We start from the raw sequence: 12,599 nt of genomic DNA, 5'->3' as shown, positions 1-12,599 counted from the left end.
GTGGGGAGGATGTGGAAGAGTTGGTGGAGGAGGACAATGAAGAACTAACCACTGATGAGCTGATAGATCAACTTCAAGAGCAAGAGGCCAGACCTGGGGAAACTGGTTCAGAGGAGGGGAGAGAGAAATTGAAGAAGTTGCCTACTACAAAGATAAAGGAAATCTGTGCAAAGTGGCTTGAAGTGCAAACCTTCATGGATGAAAATCACCCTCACACAGCTATTGCAAGCCGTGTTGGCAACCTGTACACTGACAATGTTGTGAAACACTTTAGGGAAGTGATAAAGGAACGAGAGGTACAGGCCACTATGGACAGATATCTTGTGCGAAAGAAGTCCAGTGACTCTGAAGCTGGCCCTAGTGGCATTAAAAGAAGAAGGGAAGTAACCCCAGAAAAGGACTTGCTACCTCAAGTCCTAATGGAAGGGGATTCCCCTTCTAAACAGTAAGAAGATAATGCTCTCCCCTCCTCCCATCCCATCAATCATCACCAGATCTTCAATAAAAGTAAGTGTCATGTAAGTGTGCATGCCTTTTTCAGTTTGTGTGTATTAAAATTAATATTTCATGTGGTAAAAAAAAAATTTTTTTCATACTTTTGGGTGTCTTGCACGGATTAATTTTATTTCCATTATTTCTTATGGGGAAAATTCATTCACATAACGATTATTTCGCATAACAATTACCCCTCTTGCACGGATTAAAATCGTTAACCGGGGGTCCACTGTATAATGTTTGTTTACTGTATTTCAGCTAATGTCTTATTTTTTTGTATAATCTTTTGTGTTTTATAAGTGAATTATTTTTAATATGCCATTTTTATTGTTGTGATGAATGTGAAGTATTGTCTTGTTGATTATGTTCCTCTCTTATTTCCTTGTAAGATCTTTAAAATTTTTTTGCAGAAATTCTTGCTTGTGTGTTTTGTGACTAAACCAGAAAAATATTCTTATAGGGTTTAGCAGCAACCAGGCACCCCTTCCCCCCTCCCCAAGAGATGCCTACAAAACTTGAAAGGTATCAGTTGCTGGAGAGATACTGAGGAAAGGAGATAGTTTTCTAGAGACCCTGCAAACCCTAGCCCTGGAGGATCAGTCCAGGATTATAATCTGGGATTTGGAATATCTCAGTAGCTGACCTGAAGAAGGAATGTATCAAGACATTTAAAACAAGAGAGGTAAACCCCAGAGAGCATGGTAAAGCAATGCAGTTCCTTGGAGACTATGTGGGGAGGTATTTCTAATATCAGTAGGCCAGTTCTGCTATATTTATTTTTATTTTTTTTATTATCACACTGGCTGATTCCCACCAAGGCAGGGTGGCCCGAAAAAGAAAAACTTTCACCATCATTTACTCCATCACTGTCTTGCCGGAAGGGTGCTTTACACTACAGTTTTTAAACTGCAACATTAACACCCCTCCTTCAGAGTGCAGGCACTGTACTTCCCATCTCCAGGACTCAAGTCTGGCCTGCTGGTTTCCCTGAACCCCTTCATAAATGTTACTTTGCTCACACTCCAACAGCACGTCAAGTATTAAAAACCATTTGTCTCCATTCACTCCTATTAAACATGCTCACGCATGCCTGCTGGAAGTCCAAGCCCCTCGCACACAAAACTTCCTTTACCCCCTCCCTCCAACCTTTCTTAGGCCGACCCCTACCCCGCCTTCCTATAATGTTAGGTAATTGTTTTTTCCTTTGGTGCTAACAAATTCAAATCTCCTTGTAATGTCCTCTTTGGCATTTTCTTCCAAAAGAGGCCTGTTTTGTCACAATTGAACACTTGTTCAGGTTTCAGTCCTTCAGCCTCTATGTACTCCTGGAACTCATGCACATATTTTTCAGCCGCCTTGTGGTCTGAACTGGCAGCCTCACCATGCCTTACCACACTGTGTATGCCAGTACGGTTCTTAAATCTCTCAAACCAACCTTTGCTGGCCTTAAATTCACTCACATCACCACTATTTGCAGGCAATTTCTTTACCAAATCTTCATGCAACTGCCTAGCCTTTTCACAAATAATCGAAGTCATAAGAGTATCTCCTGCTAATTGTTTCTCATTTATCCACACCAATAATAACTTCTCAACCTCTTCCAGTACTGGTGATCTCATTTTTGTCAGCATAGTTACTCCCTTTGCAACAACAGCGTCCTTTATTTCCTTTTTCTTGGCCACTATGGAACATAAGGTTGTGTAGGGTTTCTTATACGTCCTGGACAGTTCGGCCACACTTGTACCACTTTCATATTGTTCTATGATGGTTTTCTTAAATTCAATCGTATTTCTCACCTTCTTTACCACAGGCTTGGCACTAGGAGCTTTCTTTGGAGCCATGGTAGCTTATTTAGTACTTTTTTATTATATTTATTATCACACTGGCCGATTCCCACCAAGGCAGGGTGGCCCGAAAAAGAAAAACTTTCACCATCATTCACTCCATCACTGTCTTGCCAGAAGGGTGCTTTACACTACAGTTTTTAAACTGCAACATTAACACCCCTCCTTCAGAGTGCAGGCACTGTACTTCCCATCTCCAGGACTCAAGTCTGGCCTGCTGGTTTCCCTGAACCCCTTCATAAATGTTACTTTGCTCACACTCCAACAGCACGTCAAGTATTAAAAACCATTTGTCTCCATTCACTCCTATTAAACATGCTCACGCATGCCTGCTGGAAGTCCAAGCCCCTCGCACACAAAACTTCCTTTACCCCCTCCCTCCAACCTTTCCTAGGCCGACCCCTACCCCGCCTTCCTATAATGTTAGGTAATTGTTTTTTCCTTTGGTGCTAACAAATTCAAATCTCCTTGTAATGTCCTCTTTGGCATTTTCTTCCAAAAGAGGCCTGTTTTGTCACAATTGAACACTTGTTCAGGTTTCAGTCCTTCAGCCTCTATGTACTCCTGGAACTCATGCACATATTTTTCAGCCGCCTTGTGGTCTGAACTGGCAGCCTCACCATGCCTTACCACACTGTGTATGCCAGTACGGTTCTTAAATCTCTCAAACCAACCTTTGCTGGCCTTAAATTCACTCACATCACCACTATTTGCAGGCAATTTCTTTACCAAATCTTCATGCAACTGCCTAGCCTTTTCACAAATAATCGAAGTCATAAGAGTATCTCCTGCTAATTGTTTCTCATTTATCCACACCAATAATAACTTCTCAACCTCTTCCAGTACTGGTGATCTCATTTTTGTCAGCATAGTTACTCCCTTTGCAACAACAGCGTCCTTTATTTCCTTTTTCTTGGCCACTATGGAACATAAGGTTGTGTAGGGTTTCTTATACGTCCTGGACAGTTCGGCCACACTTGTACCACTTTCATATTGTTCTATGATGGTTTTCTTAAATTCAATCGTATTTCTCACCTTCTTTACCACAGGCTTGGCACTAGGAGCTTTCTTTGGAGCCATGGTAGCTTATTTAGTACTTTTTTATTATATTTATTATCACACTGGCCGATTCCCACCAAGGCAGGGTGGCCCGAAAAAGAAAAACTTTCACCATCATTCACTCCATCACTGTCTTGCCAGAAGGGTGCTTTACACTACAGTTTTTAAACTGCAACATTAACACCCCTCCTTCAGAGTGCAGGCACTGTACTTCCCATCTCCAGGACTCAAGTCCGGCCTGCCGGTTTCCCTGAACCCCTTCACAAATATTACTTTGCTCACACTCCAACAGCACATCAAGTATTAAAAACCATTTGTCTCCATTCACTCCTATCAAACACGCTCACGCATACCTGCTGGAAGTCCAAGCCCCTCGCACACAAAAACCTCCTTTACCCCCTCTCTCCAACCTTTCCCAGGCCGACCCCTACCCCGCCTTCCTTCCACTACAGACTGATACACTCTTGAAGTCATTCTGTTTTGCTCCATTCTCTCTACATGTCCGAACCACCTCAACAACCCTTCCTCAGCCCTCTGGACAACAGTTTTGGTAATCCCGCACCTCCTCCTAACTTCCAAACTATGAATTCTCTGCATTATATTCACACCACACATTGCCCTCAGACATGACATCTCCACTGCCTCCAGCCTTCTCCTCGCTGCAACATTCATCACCCATGCTTCACACCCATATAAGAGCGTTGGTAAAACTATACTCTCATACATTCCCCTCTTTGCCTCCAAGGACAAAGTTCTTTGTCTCCACAGACTCCTAAGTGCACCACTCACTCTTTTTCCCTCATCAATTCTATGATTCACCTCATCTTTCATAGACCCATCCGCTGACACGTCCACTCCCAAATATCTGAATACATTCACCTCCTCCATACTCTCTCCCTCCAATCTGATATTCAATCTTTCATCACCTAATCTTTTTGTTATCCTCATAACCTTACTCTTTCCTGTATTCACCTTTAATTTTCTTCTTTTGCACACTCTACCAAATTCATCCACCAATCTCTGCAACTTCTCTTCAGAATCTCCCAAGAGCACAGTGTCATCAGCAAAGAGCAGCTGTGACAACTCCCACTTTGTGTGTGATTCTTTATCTTTTAACTCCACGCCTCTTGTCAAGACCCTCGCATTTACTTCTCTTACAACCCCATCTATAAATATATTAAACAACCATGGTGACATCACACATCCTTGTCTAAGGCCTACTTTTACTGGGAAATAATTTCCCTCTTTCCTACATACTCTAACTTGAGCCTCACTATCCTCGTAAAAACTCTTCACTGCTTTCAGTAACCTACCTCCTACACCATACACTTGCAACATCTGCCACATTGCCCCCCTATCCACCCTGTCATACGCTTTTTCCAAATCCATAAATGCCTCAAAGACCTCTTTAACCTTATCTAAATACTGTTCACATATATGTTTCACTGTAAACACCTGGTCCACACACCCCCTACCTTTCCTAAAGCCTCCTTGTTCATCTGCTATCCTATTCTCTGTCTTACTCTTAATTCTTTCAATAATAACTCTATCATACACTTTACCAGGTATACTCAGCAGACTTATCCCCCTATAATTTTTGCACTCTCTTTTATCCCCTTTGCCTTTATACAAAGGAACTATGCATGCTCTCTGCCAATCCCTAGGTACCTTACCCTCTTCCATACATTTATTAAATAATTGCACCAACCACTCCAAAACTATATCCCCACCTGCTTTTAACATTTCTATCTTTATCCCATCAATCCCAGCTGCCTTACCCCCTTTCATTTTACCTACTGCCTCACGAACTTCCCCCACACTCACAACTGGCTCTTCCTCACTCCTACAAGATGTTATTCCTCCTTGTCCTATACACGAAATCACAGCTTCCCTATCTTCATCAACATTTAACAATTCCTCAAAATATTCCCTCCATCTTCCCAATACCTCTAACTCTCCATTTAATAACTCTCCTCTCCTATTTTTAACTGACAAATCCATTTGTTCTCTAGGCTTTCTTAACTTGTTAATCTCACTCCAAAACTTTTTCTTATTTTCAACAAAATTTGTTGATAACATCTCACCAACTCTCTCATTTGCTCTCTTTTTACATTGCTTCACCACTCTCTTAACCTCTCTCTTTTTCTCCATATAATCTTCCCTCCTTGCATCACTTCTACTTTGTAAAAACTTCTCATATGCTAACTTTTTCTCCCTTACTACTCTCTTTACATCATCATTCCACCAATCGCTCCTCTTCCCTCCCGCACCCACTTTCCTGTAACCACAAACTTCTGCTGAACACTCTAACACTACATTTTTAAACCTACCCCATACCTCTTCGACCCCATTGCCTATGCTCTCATTAGCCCATCTATCCTCCAATAGCTGTTTATATCTTACCCTAACTGCCTCCTCTTTTAGTTTATAAACCTTCACCTCTCTTTTCCCTGATGCTTCTATTCTCCTTGTATCCCATCTACCTTTTACTCTCAGTGTAGCTACAACTAGAAAGTGATCTGATATATCTGTGGCCCCTCTATAAACATGTACATCCTGAAGTCTACTCAACAGTCTTTTATCTACCAATACATAATCCAACAAACTACTGTCATTTCGCCCTACATCATATCTTGTATACTTATTTATCCTCTTTTTCTTAAAATATGTATTACCTATAACTAAACCCCTTTCTATACAAAGTTCAATCAAAGGGTTCCCATTATCATTTACACCTGGCACCCCAAACTTACCTACCACACCCTCTCTAAAAGTTTCTCCTACTTTAGCATTCAGGTCCCCAACCACAATTACTCTCTCACTTGGTTCAAAGGCTCCTATACATTCACTTAACATCTCCCAAAATCTCTCTCTCTCCTCTGCATTCCTCTCTTCTCCAGGTGCATACACGCTTATTATGACCCACTTCTCGCATCCAACCTTTACTTTAATCCACATAATTCTTGAATTTACACATTCATATTCTCTTTTCTCCTTCCATAACTGATCATTTAACATTACTGCTACCCCTTCCTTCGCTCTAACTCTCTCAGATACTCCAGATTTAATCTTATTTATTTCCCCCCACTGAAACTCTCCTACCCCCTTCAGCTTTGTTTCGCTTAGGGCCAGGACATCCAACTTCTTTTCATTCATAACATCAGCAATCATCTGTTTCTTGTCATCCGCACTACATCCACGCACATTTAAGTGTACTTAACTCAGAGGTGACCTGTACTTGCAAGCACTAAAATAAATGGAATATTATGAAATATTTCGCTGGAGCACATGAGGGGACCTTCGCTCACTGGTAAACAATGCCAGACTGGCTGCTGCCCCAGTTCACGCCGTGGGTACGCGTCCCGGACGAACTACGACTCATAAGTCAACCTATGAAAAGCGAGTCCATGTTTATACGAAAATACCCCTATGATTGGCAAAATTTACGATTGCCGGGAACTATGAAAAGCGGGGGACCACTGTACCTAACTTGGCTATCCCCAACAACAACAATATTCTTACCTTCCTTGGTGTCATTCGTCGTGAAGTTCCCAGTAGTCGACTCACATTCGCCGGGTAGCACTGAGAATGTATTAGATGTTTCCACAACAGTTTCCACAGCAGTCTCTTTCTTCTTCATCGTTTCTACCTTTCCATTTGTCTTCTTGATTGTCAACTTCGTTCCCTGCTGTCCAGCCACTGACCAGTTTCCCTTCTTGACCTGAGGACTCAAAACAGGAGGACTACTCCGAATCTTCTTGTTTTCCTCGGTCAGTCGTCGAATCTCCATCTTCACCATCCTCAATTCTTCCTTAAGCTGTTGGTAAAGTTGCTCGATGGAGGGCATCTTGGTTCAGTCCGTAGAGAGCATACTCGACACGTCCTCACTGAGCTAAGTACAGGTCACCTCTGAGCTAAGTACACTTATGCAACATATGGCAATCTTTATTGAAGAAATGTTTTGCCACACAGTGGCTTCATCAGGCCAATACAAAGTAGAAATGGGTAAGGAGAGGAGGAGATTGAGGTAATCAGTCCCTCAGCCTGGAATCAATGTGTTCAGTCCTCCTGCTTCGACTCACCTGACTGCAGTATATAAGCCACCTCTATGGCCCTATGCTGCACTTCCTACAAGAATGATGGACTGAACCCATCGATTCCAGGTTGAGGGACTGATTACCTCAATCTCCTTCTCTCCTTACCCATTTCTACTTTGTATTGAACTGATGAAGCCACTGTGTGGCAAAACGTTTCTTCAATAAAGATGGGAGACAACACAATAAGTGTCAGGGGCCCAAGATTGTTCAACTTCCTCCCAGAAAACATAAGGGGAATTACCAATAGACCCCTGGCTGTCTTCAGGAAGGCACTGAACAAGCACCTAAAGTCAGTTCCTGAGTAGCCAGGCTGTGGTTTGTATGCTGGTTTATGTGCAGCCAGCAGTAACAGCCTGGTTGGTCAGGCCCTGATCCACTGCGAGGCCAGGTCATAGACTGGGCCACAGTCTATGACCACCAGGTATAATGATTCACTGAATCTGAAATTGGAAGAATAGAGTATGGAGGAAGTGGTTGTATTTAGATATAGAAGACTTTCAAGCAATGCCGAGTATTATGTTCCTAAATATTATTGATCTACTCAAATTAATATTATTCAAAGTGAAAACTTATAAAAATTAGGGTTATGTTCATTTGAAATTAAAAAAAGCAATTATATTTGTTGAAAATAGCCTGAAAAGTCAAAAGAAGTGACTTAATCATACCATAAATTCTGACTGCTTTTGCTTGTTGTTATGCAAGTGTACAACAACAACAACAACAACAACAACAACAACAGCAGCAACAGCAACAACAACAACAACAACAACAACAACAACAACAACAACATTACTATTATTATTATTATACACTTGCATATCAACAAGCAAAAGCAGTTAGAATTTATGGTATGATTAACCCTTTCAGGGTCCGTCCCGTAGATCTACGGCTTTACGTTCAGGGTCCAAACCGTAGATCTACGCCATGAGCTCAGCTCACTCTGATAAACTGTGAGTGGTACATTTGGGCCTAGATATGAGAGAATACATCTATGTGGTATGTGTGCACCACATAAAACAGATCCTGCAGCACACTGTGTATAATGAGAGAAAAAAAATGAAATCATGATTTTTCGATTAAAACAGCAACTTTGCAGTGTTTTTTCGTATATTTTTTATAGTTGTATTTGCGATTTCTTGGTCTCATTTGATAGAATGGAAGACATATTACAGAAATAGAGATGATTTTAATTGGTTTTAGCACTGGAAATGGCTTGAAACTGAGCTCAAAGTAGCAGAAATGTTAAATTTTTGCCGATATTCAAGAGTAAACAAACGACCTCACACGTCTAATACACATCAGCTGGTGGGTCTAATATACATTCACAAATATGGTGATGATATTTATACAATTATTACAGTATTGCATAACAGCAAATCTTCTATTTTTTGGTGTGAATAAAAATTCATTATGTGAATAAAAAATCAAAATGGAATTTATTTGTAAAGCCTCAAAACATAACTAATGAACAGAGGAAATGTTAGTTTAGTGCCAGGAATGCCTACATTGTTCATTCTGGACCCTATTTTGAAATTGGAATATTTTGAACTTTGTGTTAAATTGGCCAAATTAACAATTTCCGATCACTTTATTTTGTAGTTGAAACAGTTGACTTGGCGATTTCTTGTGCTCAATCGATAGAATAGAAGTAATACTAGTGAAATAGCTAAGAATTTGGTTGACTGGAATAATGTAATTGGCCTAAAATGGGAGTCAAATTCGGCAAAATCGCCGATTCGTAAATATCGCTGACACATCAAAATTCGCGAGAGCATAATTTCGTCAATTTTCCACCAAATTTCGTACTTTTTGTTTTATTACCTTCACAAAAAGATTCTCTACGATTTCATAAGAAAAAATAACAAATGCTTTTTTTGAAAATTCTTGGACACTGGTGCGTGACTCCAGATTTGGGCCTTGGACCCTGAAAGGGTTAAGTTACTTCTTTTGACTTTTCAGGCTATTTTCAACAAATTTAATAATGATAATTTTATTTCAGCATGATACAGTATACAAAGGAGTATAAGAACTGGATGAACATGCTAAAAGCCTCTTTATATACAGAGCATTTTGGACAAACTTAATTTTTGTTATTTTTCATTTCCTTGCTCTTTCCTATGCTCACTTTTAATTTCCTTCTTTTACATACCTTCCCATATTCATCCACCAACTTTGGTAGCTTGTTTTCAGAATCCTCAAAATAAACTGTCATCAGCTAAATAGCAGCTGTGATAGCTCCCACTTTGCATCAGATCCAACATCGTTTAATCCCATATTCCTTCCCAACACCCTAGCATTCATTTCTTTTACAACCCCAACTATAAATATCCTACACAGCCAAATTTTTTTTAACATGCCAGATGTCTCCCACCATGACAGAGTTGATAAAAAAAAGGGGGAAACATTCATTTTTATTCATTCAATCACTGTCTTGTCAGAAACATGCTGACAATCAGACATCTTTGATAATTTTTTTGGTACTGTCTGAAAAAGATATGTACCTGCTGTTAGTGTTCTTGTCTTTATCTACTATGAGGATAAGAAACAGTAATAGTGTTAGGCCAGTGTCTTGGGGTGCTCAACTTTTTTCTTTGTTGAGTAAAGATGTCTGTGTTGTTTACTACCACATTTTGTGGATTATATGTTAGAAATTTGAATATCCCCCCTTCAAACATCTTTTATACACATTAACTTTGTTTTATAAACTATTACTCCATAATCACATCGGTCAAGTTCTGCTGCAATATCTGTGTAGATTACATTAGCCTTCATAATTTTGTCATAGTTATCTCATAGTTAAGATAGGCAAGATTTTCCTGCTAGGCCATGATAGTTTGGTTTGTGTAATATAGCTCACATTTCTTCCTAAAGCCAGTACTCTGGCCTCTCATAACTTGTAAATATTTTGTGTGTGTGATGCTTGTGCTACTGGTCAGTAGTAGTTTGCAGCTGTTCTGCTGCTCCCTCTGTCAAGAGGAATTATGTATGCACATTTTAAGGCCTCTTGGGACCTCACTTGAATATAAACTTCTCCAAAGAACATGGAGTAATCTTGCTAATGGTAACTTACATCTCTCTTTACAGTGAATAACACATACCAGGATTCATGTCCAAGTGCTGCTTGCATGAGTCTCATCTATTTCCCTTTCAAATTCTGAATGACTTTGTGCTATGTAACACAGGAGAAAAATTTCTCCCATAGATCAAGGTATGAGGGAAAGCTAAACCTGTAGGGGTTCATACATTGCCTTGGGGAATGGAAGACAATCAAATTCCATCCATGAAAAGGGAAGGGTAGATCTAATTTTTTGGATCTATTGCCTTTAGCACCTTTCAAAGCACCCTCTTGATGGTAATGGCTGACTAATAAGAATCCAGGAGTGTGGATAAATAATGTGGAATCAGAATTGGTATCAATCATAAGTCTACGGCATTCCACAAGAAATGCTGTTGGATCCCTTGTTGTGTTTATTTCCTCAGGCCACATTACCTTAGTGGAAAATGTCTGATATATTTAAAAATATAAATTATCATGACATTATATACATATTTTTATATTCAATGACATGTATAACAGTCTTTTTGTTTGTTGGCAATCATGAATAAAAATACCTACCTGCTGAATGTCAAAGAAAAGGATATCAGGAACTTTGGTTTTGGTGTCAGGCACATAGACTGGAGAATGAGTATTGCCAATCTTCAACACACCATTGCTTACTTCACATGCAAGTTCTTCATTTTTCAAATTGCTGCTTTTGACTATACCCTGATTTTTGAGAGTGGTGTCTAATGCTTGCTTGGCAAGTGGAGGAAGAAACCTGAAATTAATAAGCAAATTTTATTTAGGAGATTCATTTAATTTATAAATAGAATAAATTGAACTTTCTTGCTAACTACAGAAGAATGTACCAATGAGTAATGTTAAAAGATGGCACAAATTCTACCAAATTAAAACAAATAAAATTTAATATGGTGGGAAATGGCTAATATGTTAAAAAATCAGAATTGGTTATGGAAAACAAATACACTGGAACCTTGACTTATGAGTTTAATCCGTTCCAGGAGCTAGCTTGTAACTCAATTTACTCATATATCAAATTAATTTTCCTTATTTAAATTAACTGTAAAGCCATAAATCCGTTCTTGCACTCTGGAGAGATGAGAAAAAATACTTGAATATGACACTATTAACAACTGTACGGCTTATTTATCCATCACAATTCATCTAATATGACATGATAAACAATATAATTAACACAGAAACGTGATATATAGTACTCTAGAATGAATAAATTAGGCCATAATATGGTGGTAGTGGCAGAAGCATCCGCCATTTCTTGTCCAACTTTGACTACATAGTATCTTCCCATGCTCTTACTGTAAGAGAAGGAGTATTTTTTAGGCTAACTGCAGTAGATCACTAGTTTTCCAAGGAAATCATGGAAAATATTGTATATAAACACATAATATATTATAATACACTACAGAATGCAAAGAAATAATTAACTGTTTATATAAAGCGTATATGTACTTACATACTTGGAGCAGAAATGGTGGGGGAGGTTGAGAGTGGGGGATGTTGAGGGTGGGAGATGTTGAGGGTGGGGGAGGTTGAGGGTGGGGGATGGTGTGGGTGGGGGAGGTTGAGGGTGGGGGATGTTAAGGGTGGGAGATGTTGAGGGTGGGGGATGTTGAGGGTGGGGGATGGTGTGGGTGGGGGAGGTTGAGGGTGGGGGAGGTTGAGGATGTGGCATATGATGTCAGTGGGTCTGTAAACCTCCAACAACAACATTGTTTTGTTTAATCGCTGAACTTAACTGATACAATTTGTTTTGTTTAATCATTGAACATAACTGATACAGCTTTAGTATCTACATATCGGAGGTGTATTAAGCTGGTATTGCCTGGCTAAGTCCATGGAAATCAACATCTTCTTCTTCTTAGCACTGTCCTTTGCACTTATTTTCTTATGACCCATGGTTAGAAAAAAGAAATTTGGCCAAATGACTGTAAAAAAAAAAAAATGCAAGGAAGCACGAGAGAAATGCTCCCACAGTGATGTAAACATGAAAACTGCTTACCCAATGTTTTGGCATCAGTTGTG

General features: G+C 39.6%; 1 protein-coding gene across 2 annotated transcripts in view; it reads right to left on the bottom strand.

Moving 5' to 3' along the window:
- Positions 1-12,599, bottom strand: part of c12.2 (von Willebrand factor A domain-containing protein c12.2) — a 590,945-nt gene that overhangs the window by 210,789 nt on the left and 367,557 nt on the right. For both annotated transcript variants that reach the window (XM_070085296.1, XM_070085297.1), the window contains exon 9: positions 11,112-11,313. In XM_070085296.1, coding sequence (XP_069941397.1) covers positions 11,112-11,313 — 202 coding nt within the window. The remainder of the gene's footprint in view (positions 1-11,111; positions 11,314-12,599) is intronic.

Source organism: Cherax quadricarinatus, chromosome 15 (assembly GCF_038502225.1).
Source record: "Cherax quadricarinatus isolate ZL_2023a chromosome 15, ASM3850222v1, whole genome shotgun sequence".
In the NCBI taxonomy this organism is placed as follows: Eukaryota; Metazoa; Arthropoda; class Malacostraca; order Decapoda; family Parastacidae; genus Cherax; species Cherax quadricarinatus.
The sequence above is the reverse complement of the archived record's forward strand: the minus strand, read 5'-3'. Positions and strand labels throughout refer to the sequence as shown.